Genomic DNA, 16,971 nt, shown 5'->3' with positions numbered 1-16,971 from the left:
GAAGTCATGCCTTCAACTCCCCCACTTCCAAAGAAAGCTTGTAGTGCACAGTCAAGCTATACAGTGATAGAGTCAATTCTGTGTAAGTACAGAGCCAGTGGGGAAACAGTGATCTCTAAGTGGAATCTGGGAAAGTGGACTAAGACTTCAACCTGAAAATGAGTAAAGACAATATAAGTATGTACCACCAACCTGATAATTCCTTAAATTCCAAAAGTATTATACACAAAAGAAGTCTGAAAACAGTTGCCTGGGGAGTGGCTTAGAAAAATAGATCCAAAAATAGTATCCAGCCAGTTGGCTAAGGAAGTGTAATGGCATTCTTCCCAGGACAGCGTTTAAATGAGAATGTGAGACCACATACACGTTACTCAGACAAGACTGTCTACCTGACAGGTTTAAGAGGTGTTTGGCCATCTCTAAGATCCATCACAGGACATGGGGAAGAACAGTTTAAAGACAGTCCTGTCTGGCTAGGTTAGAGATGAAGAGGACACATGACCTCTAATTAGAAAAGGGACAGGCATGCATAGGCAAATATCATCTGAGGAGGAGCTTAAGATGAGGGGAGGCAAAGGTTGCAACCACACTTCCAAACAGGCAACACACTAACTAACCTCATCCGACTGACGAATAGTCTTCAGTGCAATCCAAACGGTCCCCACCATTGTGTCCCATATCAGTCCTTTGTTCCATACCTCCACACTTAGGCCAAGGTCCAGACGACTGATCTCACTAATGGAAAACAGAAAGTCGTTTGAAGAGAGCCAGATAACATGAAAAAAAAAAAAAAAACAACAACACAATACTATAATTGCCTCCTTTGCTAGCCTTGAACACTTTTCACTAGTACCTTATTTTAAGGAAAATAAACGTATCCCTGAAGGCTGAAAGTGAACTTTCAAATTCTCGGAACTTATAACAGGTATCCACAGAATAGTGCTTTTATAGCTGGACATGGTGGTATATGCCCATAATTCTAGAATTCAGGAGACTGAGACCAGAGGACTACAAGTTCAAAGTGTTCACAGACTCAGGGAGAGAGAAAAAGAGAGGGAGGGACTGAAGAGGAAAATAAAGAGGAGGAGAGAAGAAAGGAGAAAATGAATTTGTTTTTATATTTTATTACTATTGTTTAAGATAGGGTTTCCAAAAATACATTTATCATATGAATCAAGGTAAGTTTGAGAGACCTGTTTTACAACAGAGTACTTATTGTTAACAAAAAGTTATTGTTAACTTGAAATTTTGTTGGGAGGTAGCAAGAAATAGAGCTCAGTAGTAGAGTACTTGCTTACCATGCACAAGGCCCTGGGTTCCCCAGTACTAAATAAGGAAAACCTTTTAACAGAATAAATGTTGTGTTAAATGTGGTTAGCAGCAAGGTGGAGGGGTGGGTCAGAAAGAAACTGCTGGAGGTGATGGACACATTTATTACCTTGAACATGGTGATAGTAGTCAAGTGTGTATGTGTGTTCAGTCTCCCCATGCTGTGTACATAACAGGGTTACTTTTATACACTGATTATACCTCAGTGAAAGTGAAAAAGGAAAAAGGGAGAGAAGGTAGGGAGGAAGGCGCTCAAGGAGAAAGAAAGAGAAGGACCTTTATCTGTCCCCTGCCATCTGGAGATGCGATGGTCAGACCAATGCAGCATTACTAAACATGAGGTCAAGTGATTCAGGCCTTACTTTCAGGCCTGCCTATATTTCTATCCCTGTGCAGCAACCTTAAATGTTTTATTGTTAATATTACAACTGTCCTAACTTAGCTCTAGTGAATACAAACAGGGAACTTTTAAGTTTATAAAACAGCATCCAGGGAGAAGAAAAGCGGTCCTGGGAACACGTAGATTTGAATGGAGGCTGGGTCTACCATGTGTGAGACCCCAGGTTCAATCTCCAGCAGTGAAAAGGCATAAATAAACACAGTGTGGGCTATCACAAGCACAACCACAACGGTAGGGTAAAACCAAAATGCATTGCGTTAGTATTAAGAACATTCTTGAGAAAGCTTTTGTTGAAAAACACAGTGATTTGGAGAGAAAGGCCAGGTAAAAAACAATTTAAAAAAACAGGAAGACGCTATCCAGAAAAATATGAGCTACCACTCATCATAGGAAGTGCTAAGTGTGTGCCTTAGAGAAAGGTTGGCCTCTCTGTTGTCCTGTAAGGTAAGTGGTCTCAGTGCACTAGTTTGGAGTGTGGACTTACAGCCACAGAAACCATGCCAACCATGCTGCAAGCAAACAAAGCAAAGAAACGGTATTCCTTTTCCATCTACAGTAGAGCACAGAGGATGCTACTGAGCTCATTCACTTTTCAGTTAATATTTTCCAAGCATTTATATATAATTGGTACTTTGGGGGAGATACTTAACATCAGGCCCAGGTCTTGTCTCCAGAAATCTTCCAAAGTATCTGGAAAAGTAACCAAAGCTACTAACCCACTCATTAACTTAGGATGCTCACAGTGGGGACACTGAGCTTTTTGTCATGTAGTTTTGTTCAGCCTAATGAACCGGACTTTGAAAGTACACCCAGCATCTGAAAAATCTATGTAAAGTGTCTCTCATTTAAATCTAAAATGGAAAATTTTCTTGGGTATACATACATATTAGTCCCAATGCAACTCCTAAATTGCATTTCAAGCTACCAGATAAAATAAAGAGCCCAAAGTCTGTTTGACATGAACAAAGAAAGAAGAAAATCTGTTCTTCACAGATTTCTCTTCTCTGTGGATCCTCTCCTCTCATGTACAGATGCTTAGAACATACAACCAAGAAGTCATAACTCTATGCTTATCCTAGAACCCAGAGACAATTAACTCAATCAAGGCTATTCCAGAGGTCCTGAGTTCATTTCCCAGCAACCACATGGTGGCCCACAACCATCCGTAATGAGATCTGGTGCTCTCTTCTGGCATGCAGGTGTGTATTGAGAGAACTCATACATAAAATAAATAAATCTTAAAAAAAGTGAGCAATTTAGTGCTGCAAATGAGATACACACACACACACATATATATAACATGAGCCAGACATAGTGAAGCATGCTCGTTAATTCTAGCACTTGGGCGACTGAGGCAGGATTCTTACAATTTAGAGGCCATTCTCGTTGTATTAAGTTCCAGGTAACCATAGGCTACAATGTCTGAACACACACATACACACAGCCAAATATGGGATCTCATAAAGACTAAGGTCATGCTCAGCAATGTAGTAAACTTGAGGCTAGCCTGGGCTATATCAGCCCTTGTTGCAAATGCACTTATACATACAAACATACATACATACATACATATATACATACATACTGCAGTATAATAACATTTTGAGAAAAAAAAAATCTATACCAGTTAGAGCAACAAAGTACATTGAGGAGGAAGAGGCTTTTAAAAGAGAAAATAAAAAGGGAAGTCATAGCAGTAATGGAGCTGCCAGTAACAAAAAAGACAGGAATAAGAGAAAAAAAGAAAACAACGAACAAAGCTTATGTGTAAATGTGAAAAAAAGCCAGGTAGTGGTGGAAGACACCTTTAATCCCAGCACTTGGGAGGCAGAACAGGTGGACTTCTGAGTTAAAGGCCAGCCTGGTCTACAGAGTGAATCCAGGACAGCCAGGGCTATAAAGAAAAACCCTGTCTCAAAAAAAAGCAAAATTCACACAGACAAAAATTCACACAAATCACAGCAAGGGTCAAAGTAATGCTCTGGTCAATTGGAAAATAAGCACACAAGAATACAGCTAGCTTTACTAAGAGACAGCAGAAGATGGGAGTTTTTTACACAGCAGGGAGTGTTGTAGTGGAGGAATTATTACAGGACTGACAGTCAGGACTGACAGGAGAGAACAGGAAGCCCAGACTGACACAGCGTCTGTGGTACAGCTACTGTGGGAGGAGGCTTGTGCACGCCATCAATAGTCGACTGCACATTCCTGACGTGTAGAAGGAAACCGGTAACCTCATTCTTACGTCACTACCACTCTCAGGGGGACACATGAGGCTTAGAATGCTGCTAAGACAGAAGAATTATAAGGAGAGAATGTTCATCGTCTAGTCAGTGGTTCCCAGCCTTCGCTGTGCTGCCACCCTTTCACACCATAAATCATTTCATTGCTACTTTATAACTATAATTTTGCTAGTGTTGTGAATTATAACATAAACATCTGTGTTTTCCAATGGTCTTACACACCCTGTGAAAGGTCGTTTCGCCGCCCACATGTTAAGAACCGCAGTTCTAAAGGCACAGCTGCTTAGACCTGCAGTTGCCACACTATGCAGTGGCTCATAACTGGATTTAAGGTCACAAAGACAGTAAGAGGTTTCCAAACACATGATGCTGGACACTAACAAAAATCAGAAGTGCAAAGTAGTGAATCTGAAGTGCTTCCAGCAGTGCTAGCCTGTGCTGCAGCACAGGATTTCCCTGCAGCTCCGTGCGCACACAGCACTGCACACCGGAGCCAGAGTGTGGCCGGAACATCGTGTCTAGATTGTGCACATGTACAGCTTTTTCCTATAAATTGTAATGGGTTAGTTATGCCATCCCTCTCCATGGAAACAAGGAAGTTCTATCTTTGCACAGTATCATGCTCAGATGTTTTACTTGGAGGATCCCTGTGGCTTAAGAAGAGTTCCATTAAAAAGTAAGTAGGCACACCCAACTCGTTTGTATACAGCCTGCTTTCATCTACAAAGAATTGTGTAAGATTTTATTTTAGCTTAATTTTTAAAAATTTTTTTCAGTGCTGAGAACTGAACGTAGGGTTTTACCACTAAGCTACATCCCTAGTCCAAGAGAAAACACTTTTGGTGCAGATGGGGTACTAGGGCTGGAACCCAAGGCCCCTAGCATATTAGGCAAATACCTTACCAACTGAGCTATATCCTGAGCCCTAAAAAGTTAAATGTATTCATTAATGTAAATGCTTGATTTATACAACCATTTTATATACCTACATACCCAAACTCAATCAAAAATTTTTCAGGGGACTGCTGGGCATAGTGGCTCACATGAGTAATCCCAGCACTCAGGGAAGCAGAAGCAGGTGGATCTCTGCAAGTTCAAGGCCAGCCTGGTCTACAGAGTGAGTCCGGGACAGCCAAGGCTACATAGGGAAACCCTGTCTCAAAAAAACATAACAAAACAAAATTTTTCAGGGGAAAATGGAATGGAAAAGGTTTGAGAAGCCATGCTCTAAAGAAATTATTTAGGTACGCACACAGTCTTGAACACACATCACCACATTTCCACAGAGTGTCTTTGAGGACCAAAGACAAAGTTACATTTGATGTTATGCTAAGGACACTGCACTGCACTGAATCTGATCTGGGAGGAAAATCTGAGAAGGCAGCACCCACCTACCAAGTTACCACAGGGTTACTCGGACCCGCCATTCATCTCCAAGGATACATTACGAATCAATGAAAGGTAAAAACTGCAATGGACCTCACCACTACCACAAGCCCCACTTGCCTCCACAGACTAAAACAATACATAGCACTGTTGGCACATTAACACATCACTAGTCCACACAGACATCACCGACTTATTATGACTACAGAATGTGTAGACAAACACTTTGACAAAATGCTTACAACATGAAATCTTGTTCCCAGGAGGGCTGGTCACCACGGACTGCTACAGTTGTGCTCTTCACATTCTGGACTTTCAGGGTCACGTATGTGTTAAACTTACCTTTGAAAAATTGCAAAACAGAGATGTTAATAGTATTCAGGTTATTATCCAATTTCAAAAAGCCCTTAAAATCAAGTAACAGCAAAGGCTAGAGAGATAGCTCTACTCAAGAACAGTGGCTGCTCTTCAAAAGGGAGAGTTCCAGGAGCCCTGTCATCCTCTTCTTGGTTCCACGGGCACCAGGCACACATGTGGTACACAGACACACATAAAGGCAAAACACCCATATGTATAAAATGTCAAAAAGATAGATGGGATTAAGAAATAACAAATTAAAGTATTTAACGTGCAATTAAAACTGAAGCTACAGTCGGGCATGGTAATGCATACACCTTTAACCCAGCCCTCAGGAGGCAGAGGCAGGTGGATCTCTGTGAGTTCGAGGCCAGCCTGGTCTACAGAGTGAGTCTAGGACATCCAGGGCTACACAGAGAAACCCTGTGTCAAAAACTAACTAACTAACTAAATAAATAAATAAATAAATAAATGAATGAATGAATGAATGAATGAATAAGGCTATGAGCTGGAGAGATGGCTCAGCAGTTAAGAGCACTGGCTTCTCTTCCAGAAGTCCCATGTTCAACTCCCAGCACCCACATGGTAGCTCACAACTGTTTGTAAATCCTGTTCCGGGGAAATCCAACACCCTCATACATGCAAAACACCAATGTACATAAAATAAAAATAAATAAATTATTAAAAAACTGTACCTAATATACAATCAAGGCATTACAGAATTGCAAAAAGTGATAAAACTATACCTTAATTTCAAGTACATAACCTACTTCAAATTTTAAGACACATATTTGGGAGAGAAAGATCTGGTGATGAATATCCATAATCCCAGGACCACTTAGGAGGCAGAGGTAAATAGGGAGTTTAAGGCCACCCTCAGCTACACAGCAAGTTCAAGGCCAGCCTTGAACTCTTGATTCTTTCTCTCAATAAATAAATAAATAAATAAATAGATAGATAGATAGATAGATAGATAAATAGATGAATGCGTGAATAAATAAATAAATTATATATAAATATATATATATGTAATCATAAAATACAGATAGAGGTAACAGCTGCAGAGCCCCCTTGATAAAGGACATAAATTGAAGGAGAAATTGTCATGAAAAAAATGAATTTCAAGCTTGATCTACAGTTTACATGAAAAGAATCATCATAAAGTTGAAAAAGAAATTCTCTAAAATGATAAACTGAGCAGAAAACAAAGGGAGTAACCTGAAACTCAAACCTCTGCAAGTGTTCTGAATCGACTGTGCAGTCCAGGCTGTCTCAAAATTCACTCTGCTGACTTTGAACGCAAGATTCTCCTGCCTCAGCCTACAAAGTAGTAGGATTACAAGTGTGGACAACCATATGTGGCCTGAGGGTTTGCTTTTTGTATTATGAAAATCATTTCATAAAAGCAAAACTATGAGCTATCATGTTAACTCACCAAATTGCCAAATACTGCTTAAAACAATGGCCCAATGTTAGACAATGTGAGAAAATGAGTGCTGCCACACAGTCCATTAGAAGATACACTGTCCAGGTGTATCTTTAGCCAGGTGAGGGGACTGAGATTTCAGGCCAGCGTAGGCGACAAAGCAAGGCTATCCCCAAAGCAGAAACAAAAAGAACTGGGGACATGGCTCAATGGGTAAGATGCTTATTGCAGCAGCATGAGGACCTGAGTCCATATCCCTAGCACCCTCATGAAAGGCGCAGAAGGTAACACGTCTAGAACCCAGCTCTAGACGGTCATCTTGTTTCACAGATCTTAAACTGGGGAAAGGGCTAGGTGGCAGAGCATCTTCCCGTATGTGCAGTCTCAAGATTCAATTCTCAGTCCTAGAAAACGAAACTCAAATCTTTTTCCAGGCTTGGTGGTACACACTTGTAATCCTAGCAGTTGGAAGCTAGAAACAGGAACACCCTAGGGGCTTGCTGACCATCCAATGCAGACAACTGGGAAGGTCCAGGTTCATTGAGACAGCCAGTCTGAAAAAACTGAAGCGGAAAGCAATTGAGAAAGAGATCCAAGATCACATCTGGCCTCCATGCACACGTGTACAAACATGCACAGTTTCACACACATGCACATACATGGATGCTACAGATAATCTTTTTTTTCTTTTAGAAACAGAATCTTTCTCTGTAGTCCTGGCCGTCTTGGAACTGGCTGTGCAAACCACGCTGACCTTAAACTCAGATCCTAACGCCTCTACCTCCAAGCGGTGGAATTAAAGATATATACCACCACACCTGGCTAATTTTTTTTTAATTCATATAGTTTTTCATCTCAGTATAATCTAGCCACATGGTGGCTCATGTTTGTAATTGCAGCACTCGGGAGGCCAAGGTAGGATTACTGAAAAATAAACTCTATCCTAGGCCACATAGCAACTTTCAGGTCAGCTTCCACTACAAAGTGACACCTGTTTAAAGGGGGATTAATAAAGTGCCTGATTTGGATATATAAGGCCCAGGTTTGACTTCTTAGCACCACATACCTAGAATAATCCCAGCACTATTGAGAAGACAAGGTGTTCCGAAGTTCAAAGTCATCCTTAGTCATGTAGCTACTTCAAGGCTACCCTGGGCTATGTGAGACCCATCTCAAAAGATTTTTTTTTAATTAAAAGTAAATGTAAAGGCCAGCAAGATGACTTAGTAGGCAAGAGTGCCTGCCACCAAGGCTGGCAACCTCAATCCTAAATTTGATTCCTAGAAGCCATATGGGCAAAGATCAGAAGTGGCTGCCAAAAGTGCCCCACACACATTCGATGGCATGAGCATGCCGTCGGCACATATACATAGAAAAAATAGGATGCAATAGTATAGAAAAGGTGTGCTTGGCACAAACAAAATCCAGAAAGCCAATGGCCAACACCAAAGCATCATTTCCATTTAAACCTCTTTAAACTAAGAGCCATTTTCAGCCACACCAAATACTTTAAAAATACATAACTGTGACACAGTAACTGTATTTTTAAACTCTAGCATATAGATACATTTAAAAAATTGGACAATCATAAATACATAACAAAATTCATGATTTATAATAGCAAGACACTGAAAGTAACAAATATTTATCCATATTGACCTTGGATACAACAAAATCTACACAGTACCTTTACAATAATGTCCGATATACACAAATAGAAAAGGATTTGTATGATGTATTACTGAGGCAATTAAGCACGTTGGACACAGATGTGTGTGTCTTCCATTATGGCTAGAAGAATACCCATGGAAAAAAATCTGGAAAGGTATACAAAAACTTCTAAGTAATTACTTTAGAGAAGTATAATTGAGTTGGCAAGAGATAAAGGATAAACTTTTGTTGATAATATAAATAAAAATGCAGGCAAACAGAGTAAAATGTTCTACAGCAATGGAGTAATAATTTCATGAATTAACTTATTGAATTAAAACAATTACTGTAAGTAGTAAACTAAATGAAATCATTGATTTTTTTTTTTTTTTTCTTTATGAGCTTGGGTCTCTGTATGTAGCTGAGGCTGATCTGGACAAGCAATCCTCCTGCACCAGCCTCCCAAGCACTAGGATTATAGAAATGTATACCCATACCCATTTTATAATTAATGATTCTGTTTTAAGGTTGTTTTTGAAGGGCCAGTGAGATGGCTCAGCAGGTAGAGGTAACCTAATATGAAGCTTACACAATCTGAATTCATTCTCTGAAAATCACAAGGTAGAAAAGTAGAGAATGGAATCTCCCAAGTTGAATCTCCTTAGGTCATCAGACTTGAATAGCAAATGCTTTTTCTTTGAGCAATCCTGTGCCCCCCCCCCTTTTTAAGATTGTTCTAAGGGAGATAGAGAAATGGTTCAGTGGTTAAATGCACTTGCTATCTTTGCAAAGGACTACAGTTCAGTTCCTAGCACCCACATGGGCAGTTTACAGCCACCTCTAACTCCAGTTAGGGAAATGACACCCTCTTCTGGCCTCTTCGTAGTACTGCACACAAATACCTTCACACTCGCACAAAATAAAATATTTTTTAAGACTGCTTTAAATCACAGCAAACATGAAAGATGAAAGGTAACAGTAAGAGAGGGTCAGACTTACCTGGTGAACCCTGGAATTTGGCTCTTTTTACTGCAAGAAAACAAAAGAGGTAAGGTTAAGAAGTTAAGCCTGATTATTAGGAAAAAAAGCTGAACATTTGGTCAAAGACCCACTCAAAGGTATTCAACCCAATCTCGTACCAATGAAAACCATCTCCATTCCTGCCTCCTGACAAGGAGGTAGAGGAAACCGAACGGCAGGCCATCAGTTTTGTGTTAGACATCTTTCTAAAGCTTAAATTATAAATGTTTCCTTTTTTAAAGTCAATCATCAGGCTGGAAGTAAGCACCTACCCTACAAGTATGTTGACCAAACAAAAAAATAAGGAAATTTTTAAATGGAAAATCCTCCACTTCATTATTGCTAATGTACTGCTGGAAAAATATAGATGACAGCTTTTAAAGCAGAAGTGGGAAGTGACTTCTGAGAACAAGCAGCTATCAAGAGGGGCTCCTGTCCATAAGCACACAGAACTGCTTCTCAAGAATAGGCAGGAGCTGCACAAGAAAGAACTTTGCAACGCAAGTGCACATGCAGCTCCTGGGGAAGCCAAGGACTACACCTGCTAGAGCCAGCCTGCTGGCTCAAGTCTGCAGTCCTAGCACTTGGAAGGCTGAGGCAGAACTGCTACAAGTTCAAGGCCAGCCTGGGCTACAGAGTGAGAAAGCAGCAAAGTCAGAGCATGAGGATTTCGGATAAACGCCATGGTGGGGAGGGAGGGTAGTAGCACAATGCCTGGAAGTGTACACAAGGGCTTGCCCGCCTCTCTCTGTGCTCCACATTACACACCAAGGCTTCCCATAGCTGACAGCTGCCCTGCTTAGAGCTTCCAAGAGGCCAGTCACTCAGTGCTTTTCACAAGGCCATCTCCATTTCTATCAGCACTTATTACTACCAAAGTCTATTCCTTTTTATTGATCCAAAGTATGTCGTCTGTAGTCTCATATAAATTCAGATCCTCTTCCCAAGTATTCTTTTTCATAAACACAGAGAACGTAGAGCAGGTCATGTGGAGCATGCCTTTAACCTGAAAGACCCCAGCCTCACCCTAAGTTAAACATAGCTAACGCCATTTTGTGAGACACCACTGTTTTGTAAAACTCTGAAGGCCAGATGAGAAACTGGAAAATTACTGAGAAACCTAGCTGTGTCACCCACTTGGGATATCTGTGGTCAGGCTGCCCCTGTTGAGTTAAAAACAACTTGTTGTGACTACCCTCATGGGATATCTGTCAGAGATTGTTCCAGCTGAGATAGGGAAAAACAAAATAACAGGTGGCCACGTTAAGGGGTGGTCATCATGACCCTTTTGACCACCCAGTTCTGGAATCTTGGTGTCCCTGCCAAACTTTGACGCAAACCGTGGTCTCATGCTTCTCGCTTCTGTACCCACGCTTCTGCTCTAAAACTCTATAAAAACCCCAGCTTTCCACCCAGGGGGCGCGCAAAAGTCATCTGAATGACCTTGCTGCACAATAAAAGCCTCTTGCTGTTTGCATCCAAATGGCCTCGTTGTTCCTTGGGAGGGGGGTCTCTCAGACGGAAGATACCCTCCGGGGATCTTTCAAACCCAGCACTTAAGAGACTACAGATGAGTTTAAAGCCAACCTGGGTATGAGTTCCGACGCTACACACTGAAACCCTGTCTTTAAAATTAAGAAAGAGAGAGAAAATACACTTCACCTGGGCATAGTAGTGTTTGTATGCAATTCTAGCACTGAAAAAGCAGAAGCAAGAAGAACATGAGTTCAAAGTTAATCTCAGCTACATGAGACTCTCCCATAAACCCAAATAGGACCATGAGACAGCTAAGTGAAAAAAGGTGCTTGTTTCAATGTCTGCCCACTTCAGTTTGATTCCCAGCACCCAGATGGTAAAAAGAGAAAACCAGCTCCCAGAAGTTGCCCCTAATATCCACATGCACATACACACCCATGAGCATACACACCAAATAAATACAAATGTAATTTTTAAAATGTTTAACAAAAGCCAGGTGGTGGCGGCACACACCTTCAAACCCAATGCTCAGGAGTCAGAGGTAGGTGGATCTCTAAATTCAAGGCCAGCCTGGACTACAAAGTGCGTTCCAGGACAGCAGGGGTACATAGACAAACCCTGTCTGAAAAAAAACAACAAAAAGAAAAAAGTGTTTGATAAAATTAAATTATTTTAATGATCATTACACCATCAATACCTATAAAAATTAAACAAAATAAGCATAAATGAAAAATAAGCAACAAAATTTTTTTAGTTAGTTAAAAAAAAATTTTAAATTAGCTGGTTGGAATAGTCAATGCCTATAATCATATTGAGTGGTAGGCAGAGACAGGAGGATCTATGTAAGCTGAAGGCCAGCCTGAATTACGTCATGACTTCTAAATATTAGGTCAGCCAGAACTTCATAATAAGATCCTATCTGAAAAATGGGGCTAAAGAGATGGTTCATCAGATGAAAGCACTTGCTACTATTGCAAAGGACCTGGATTCAGTTTCCAGCACCCATCTGCAGTGGCTCACAACCATCTACAGCTCTGTTCCAGGAGATCTCACATCCTTTTCTGGCCTCCTTGGGTACAAGGGACACAGGGGGCACCACATACATGCAAGCCAAACACTCATGCACACAAAATTTAAAAATAAAAGACCCTTTCTCAAAAAAAAAGGGGGGGAAGGGAAGGAATTAAAATAGCATTAGATGGAATAGAACTGATCTTACTATAATTAATAAATAAGTATGATAGATTAATCATTGTGTCTAAAAACCCATCCTGAAAACCACTAATGTTCTAGCTTTTAAGGTAGGAGATAGAGAAAGGATGAGATCAGAAGAAGGGGAGAAATGGACCCAACAGTGTGCACAGTGTAATCCTGGCACTTGGGAGGCTAAGATAGGAGGCCCACAAGATCAAACCCTAAGTTATATAAGAACTTGTCTTACAAAAAAAAAAAAAAAGAAGTTAAAAAATTGCTGGGCACAGTTGTGCATACCTTTAGGCCCAGCACTGGAGAGGCAAGCACATCTCCTGAGTTCTCTGTCAGCCACGGCTACAGAGAGAGACCATGCCCACTCAAATATAAGGTTATCACAGTTTTAGTTTTGTGGGATTTTTTTTAAGACAGTCTTATTATGTAGCCGTGGCTGTCCTGGAACTCCTCTGTAGGCTAGACTGGCCTTAAACTCACACAGATCCACCTGCCTCTGCCTCCCGGGTGCTGGTATTAAAGGCGTGCACCATTACACCCAGCTCACAGTTTTAGTTCAGTCCTCACATTAGATATGGATGAGATAGCACATTCTTTAATGCCAGCATTTGGGAGATTAGCGAGGTGGGGGGCAGTAAGAGCAAGAGTTCAAAGACAGTCTTGAATTAAGTAGTGAGTTTTAGGCCAGCCTATATACTATAAAACCCTGTCTCAAAAAAGCAAAATCCTTATGCTATTCATGTCTAAAATTAGGTCCATATTACTTTCAACATGATATTTTTGTTATTGTCTTGGAGTATTTTGGTTTTGTTTGCCTGTTTTGTTTTGTTTTCTTGGTGGGGGCAACTGTTAAGATAGATCTGTAGCCCTGGCTGCCTTGAAACTCTAGAAGAATTTTAATCCAGCATGGCTACTCTGGCAAGGGATCACATCCAAAGATCTAGGTCTGTGTGAGCCCGCTGGAATACAGACACACCCATAGTACACACCTTTAATCCCAAACAATGAGGTCTAATTGAGAGGCAGACAACTTGGTGAATCAGAGAAAGATTTGACAGAATGAGTCAAGAGATAGGATACACCCATTTCTCACAGGAACAGACAGGAAAGAGAAGGTGCTTAAGAGCAGTGCAGGGAGAAAGCAAGAGAGTTCTAAGAGACAATACAGTAGAGTTCAGAAGTACGGTTCAATTCAGTGCAGTTCAGTTGAGTTCATGCAGTTCACTTCGTGGAGTTCAGAGGCAGTTTTTCCAAACAGAGCAATTCAGTGAGAAGCCAGTTTGAATCAGTGAGCTTAGAGAGAAATTTTGAGCCAGAGCGGCTGAGTTGAATAGGCCAGCCAGAGTTCAGAAAGAACTAGAAAAACATTCCAAATCTATGTTAGCAGAGAGAGGCTGGAGGCATGAGTATTAGATTGTATGGAGGCTAGAAGCTTCCTGGTCCAGGCCTAGGGATAGTTAGAACTGTTCTGGGCTTAGCCCAAGCCACGTATTAGTAAAGCTTGGATATGGTTCTCATCTCATTGCATCATCTGAGGAAATAAAAACAACATTTATAGAATTTACTATGTAGACCACGCTGGCTTGGAACTCACAGAGATCTGCCTGCCTCTGCCTCCCAAATGCTGAAAGGTGTGCACCACCAGGCCTGGCTTCAACATTTTGTTTTTTAGAAACAGGGCTTCTCGGTCCTTGGCTGTCCTGGACTCACTTTGTAGACCAAGTTGGCCTCGAACTCACAAAGTTCTACCTGCCTCTGCATTCCTGAGTTGCTGGGCTTATAGGGGTGCACCACGGCACCTGGTCTGGCTTCAACATTTATAAAACAAGAAATAAAATAGGCATAGTGGTACATGGCTCTAATCTCAATGCTTAGGAGATGGAGGCAATAAAACTAAAAGTTCAAGGTCATTCTAAACCACATAGCAAATGTGAGGTCAGCCTGGGCTAAATGAGACCATCTCAAAAACAAGCAAGAAAGCAAATCCATTAAATATATTATGTCATATACAGAGTAGTGGTGAAAGATCCCCGGAGGGTATCTTCCGTCAGAGAGACCCCCTCCCAAAGAACAACGGGTCCATTCGGATGCAAACAGCAAGAGGCTTTTATTTTGATTCACGAGTACTCGGGGCAGCAAGGTCACTCGGGAGGCCCTTGCGCGCCTCTTTGGGGAAAAACTGGGGTTTTTATAGGGTTTTAGAGCAGAAGCACTGGTACAGAAGCGAGAGGCATGGTTACAGGGGGCTGATTGGTACGTTTACACGAGACTACAATTTGCGTCAAAGTTTGGCAGGGGCACCAAGATTTCAGGAACTGGGTGGTCAAAACAGTCATGATGACCCCCTGACGTGGCCCGCCACCTGTTATTTTGTTTTTCCCTATCTTAGCTGAAACAGTCTCACAGATATCTATGAGAGTGATTAACACAAACTGTTTTTAGTATGACTGGGGCAGCCTGACCACAGATATCCCAAGTGGGTGACACAGCTAGGTTTCTCAGTAATTTTCCAGTTTCTCATCTGGCCTTCAGAGTTTTACAAAACAGTGGTGTCCCACAAAATGGCGTTAGCTATGTTTAACTTAGGGTGAGGCTGGGGTCTTTCAGTGGCATATACCTGTAGTCCCAGCACCTGAGAGGTTGAGGCAGGAGGATCAATGGTTTCAGGCTAGCCTCAGCTACATTGCAAGTTTAAGGCCAGACTAAGTTACCATTAGACCTTGTTTCAAAAATACATAAATACATAGATAGACAGATAGATAAACAAGAAAGCAGTGTATGTCTCAATGTCATAAGAACATTGAACAACAAATTTACTATCTCACTATGAAGCCAACTTAAAATTATTAGTTTCGGAATCAAAGCTATTAAGAACTCTAGCACAAAACCCCTTTTTATCCCCAAACCCTTTTCATCCCCATTTTGTGTGTGTGTGTGTGTGTGTGTGTGTGTGTGTGTGTGTAGCAGAAAAGACGTATGGGAAAATAAGTCATTACAGAACACTGAGGCTCCTAAAGGCTACAGATGGTATGAAAACCCTGAAGTCAGCTAAAGAAAGAAGACCCAGACAGAGCATTTTTCCCCATGCCCCCCAAAAATAAAGGCAAAAATAAGAGAATATACCTATACCTCAAAAAAAAAAAAAATCTAAATTTAGCACCTATGTTTCTCTGACCTTACTATAGAACCAAATCTACTCCAGGCACTCTGAAGATTATAGAAAATAATCCTATTCACACAGACTCACTAGCAGTGACCTGGTTCTCTAGGCATAGGGAATGGCCTCCCTGCCTGGTTAAGCCTGACCTCTCATGAGACAGTTCCAAACTACTGGTTCTCTTGTTAGTTGCTCTCCTGCTTCAGAACTTAGCATTAAAGAAGTCTATCGCTTAGATACAGCAACTACCATTTCCTTTTTATTTGAAAGGTAACAACTTTAAATATAGGAATATCGGTGGCTGGAGAGATGACTCAGAGGTTAAGAACACTGGCTGCTCTTCCAAAGGTCCTGAGTTCAATTCCCAGCAACTACATGTTGGTTCAAAACCATCTATAATGAGATCTGGTGCGCAGACACACATGCAGGCAGAATGCAGTATAATTAATAAATAAATACAAATAAAAATTTAAAAATAGGAATATGTATTCTTATTTTAATTTCATGTCAACTATTATAACTGTCTTTGCATACTCTGACTTTCACATCTGTCAAGTGTCTGAATATAAAGACGCACTTCAACAGTTGTTAACCGACTGACCACACAGACTGACAAAACTGTGGACATGGGTTGGGATGATGTCTTTTTCTCACCCCTCCTTTAGAGCCAGAAAGTTGGTTCAGTCAGTAAATTGCATGCCATGCAAGCATGAGCACCTGAGTATGATCCCCAGCAGCTACACACACACACACACACACACACACACACACACACTGTATACATCTCAGCTGTGAGCTGGCTCAGAGGCCAAGAGGCCACACTACTCTGACAGAGTAGGAAGAGCTATACAAGAGCTCAGTCTGAGCCCTCAGTACCCATGTCAGGAGGCTCCAGCATCCCCAGCTTCCAGGAGACTCAGAACATGGGCAACAAATACACATAATTAAAAATAAATAAATCTAAACAACAACAACAAAAAAAAGCCAGGCAATCCCAGCCCTGAGAAGGTAGAGACAGGCAGGTCACTGGGATTCACTAGCCCCAGGTCCCAATGAGAAGCCCTGTCACTAAAAATCACCATATATGGCTTTCAGGAAACAATACTAGAGCCAGGAAGGGTACACCAATGTTTTTAATCTCAGCATTTGGGAAGCTGAGGCAGGTGGATCTCTGTGAGTTAAAGGTCAGTCTGGTTTACATGGTAAGTTACAGGACATCCAGGGCTACAGAGAGAAATCCTGGGAGGGAGGGAGGGAGGGAGGGAGGGAAGGAGGGAAGGAAGGAAGGAAGGAAGGAAGGAAGGAAGGAAGGAAGGAAGGA

At 41.3% G+C, this 16,971-nt stretch overlaps 1 protein-coding gene across 1 annotated transcript in view; it reads right to left on the bottom strand.

Annotated features, from left to right (window-relative positions):
• The window catches only part of Unc13b (unc-13 homolog B), a 192,244-nt gene that overhangs the window by 145,955 nt on the left and 29,318 nt on the right, over nucleotides 1-16,971 (bottom strand). Inside the window, exons 2-4 of the mRNA XM_055597640.1 lie at nucleotides 9,791-9,820; nucleotides 5,601-5,700; nucleotides 618-735 (exon numbers count right to left, since the gene is read on the bottom strand). Of these exons, the coding sequence (XP_055453615.1) occupies nucleotides 618-735; nucleotides 5,601-5,700; nucleotides 9,791-9,820 (248 nt within the window). The remainder of the gene's footprint in view (nucleotides 1-617; nucleotides 736-5,600; nucleotides 5,701-9,790; nucleotides 9,821-16,971) is intronic.

This window comes from Psammomys obesus, unplaced genomic scaffold (assembly GCF_907164565.1).
Source record: "Psammomys obesus unplaced genomic scaffold, mPsaObe1.curated_primary_1811, whole genome shotgun sequence".
NCBI classification, from domain to species: domain Eukaryota; kingdom Metazoa; phylum Chordata; class Mammalia; order Rodentia; family Muridae; genus Psammomys; species Psammomys obesus.
This window is presented reverse-complemented; position numbering and strand designations above follow the sequence as displayed.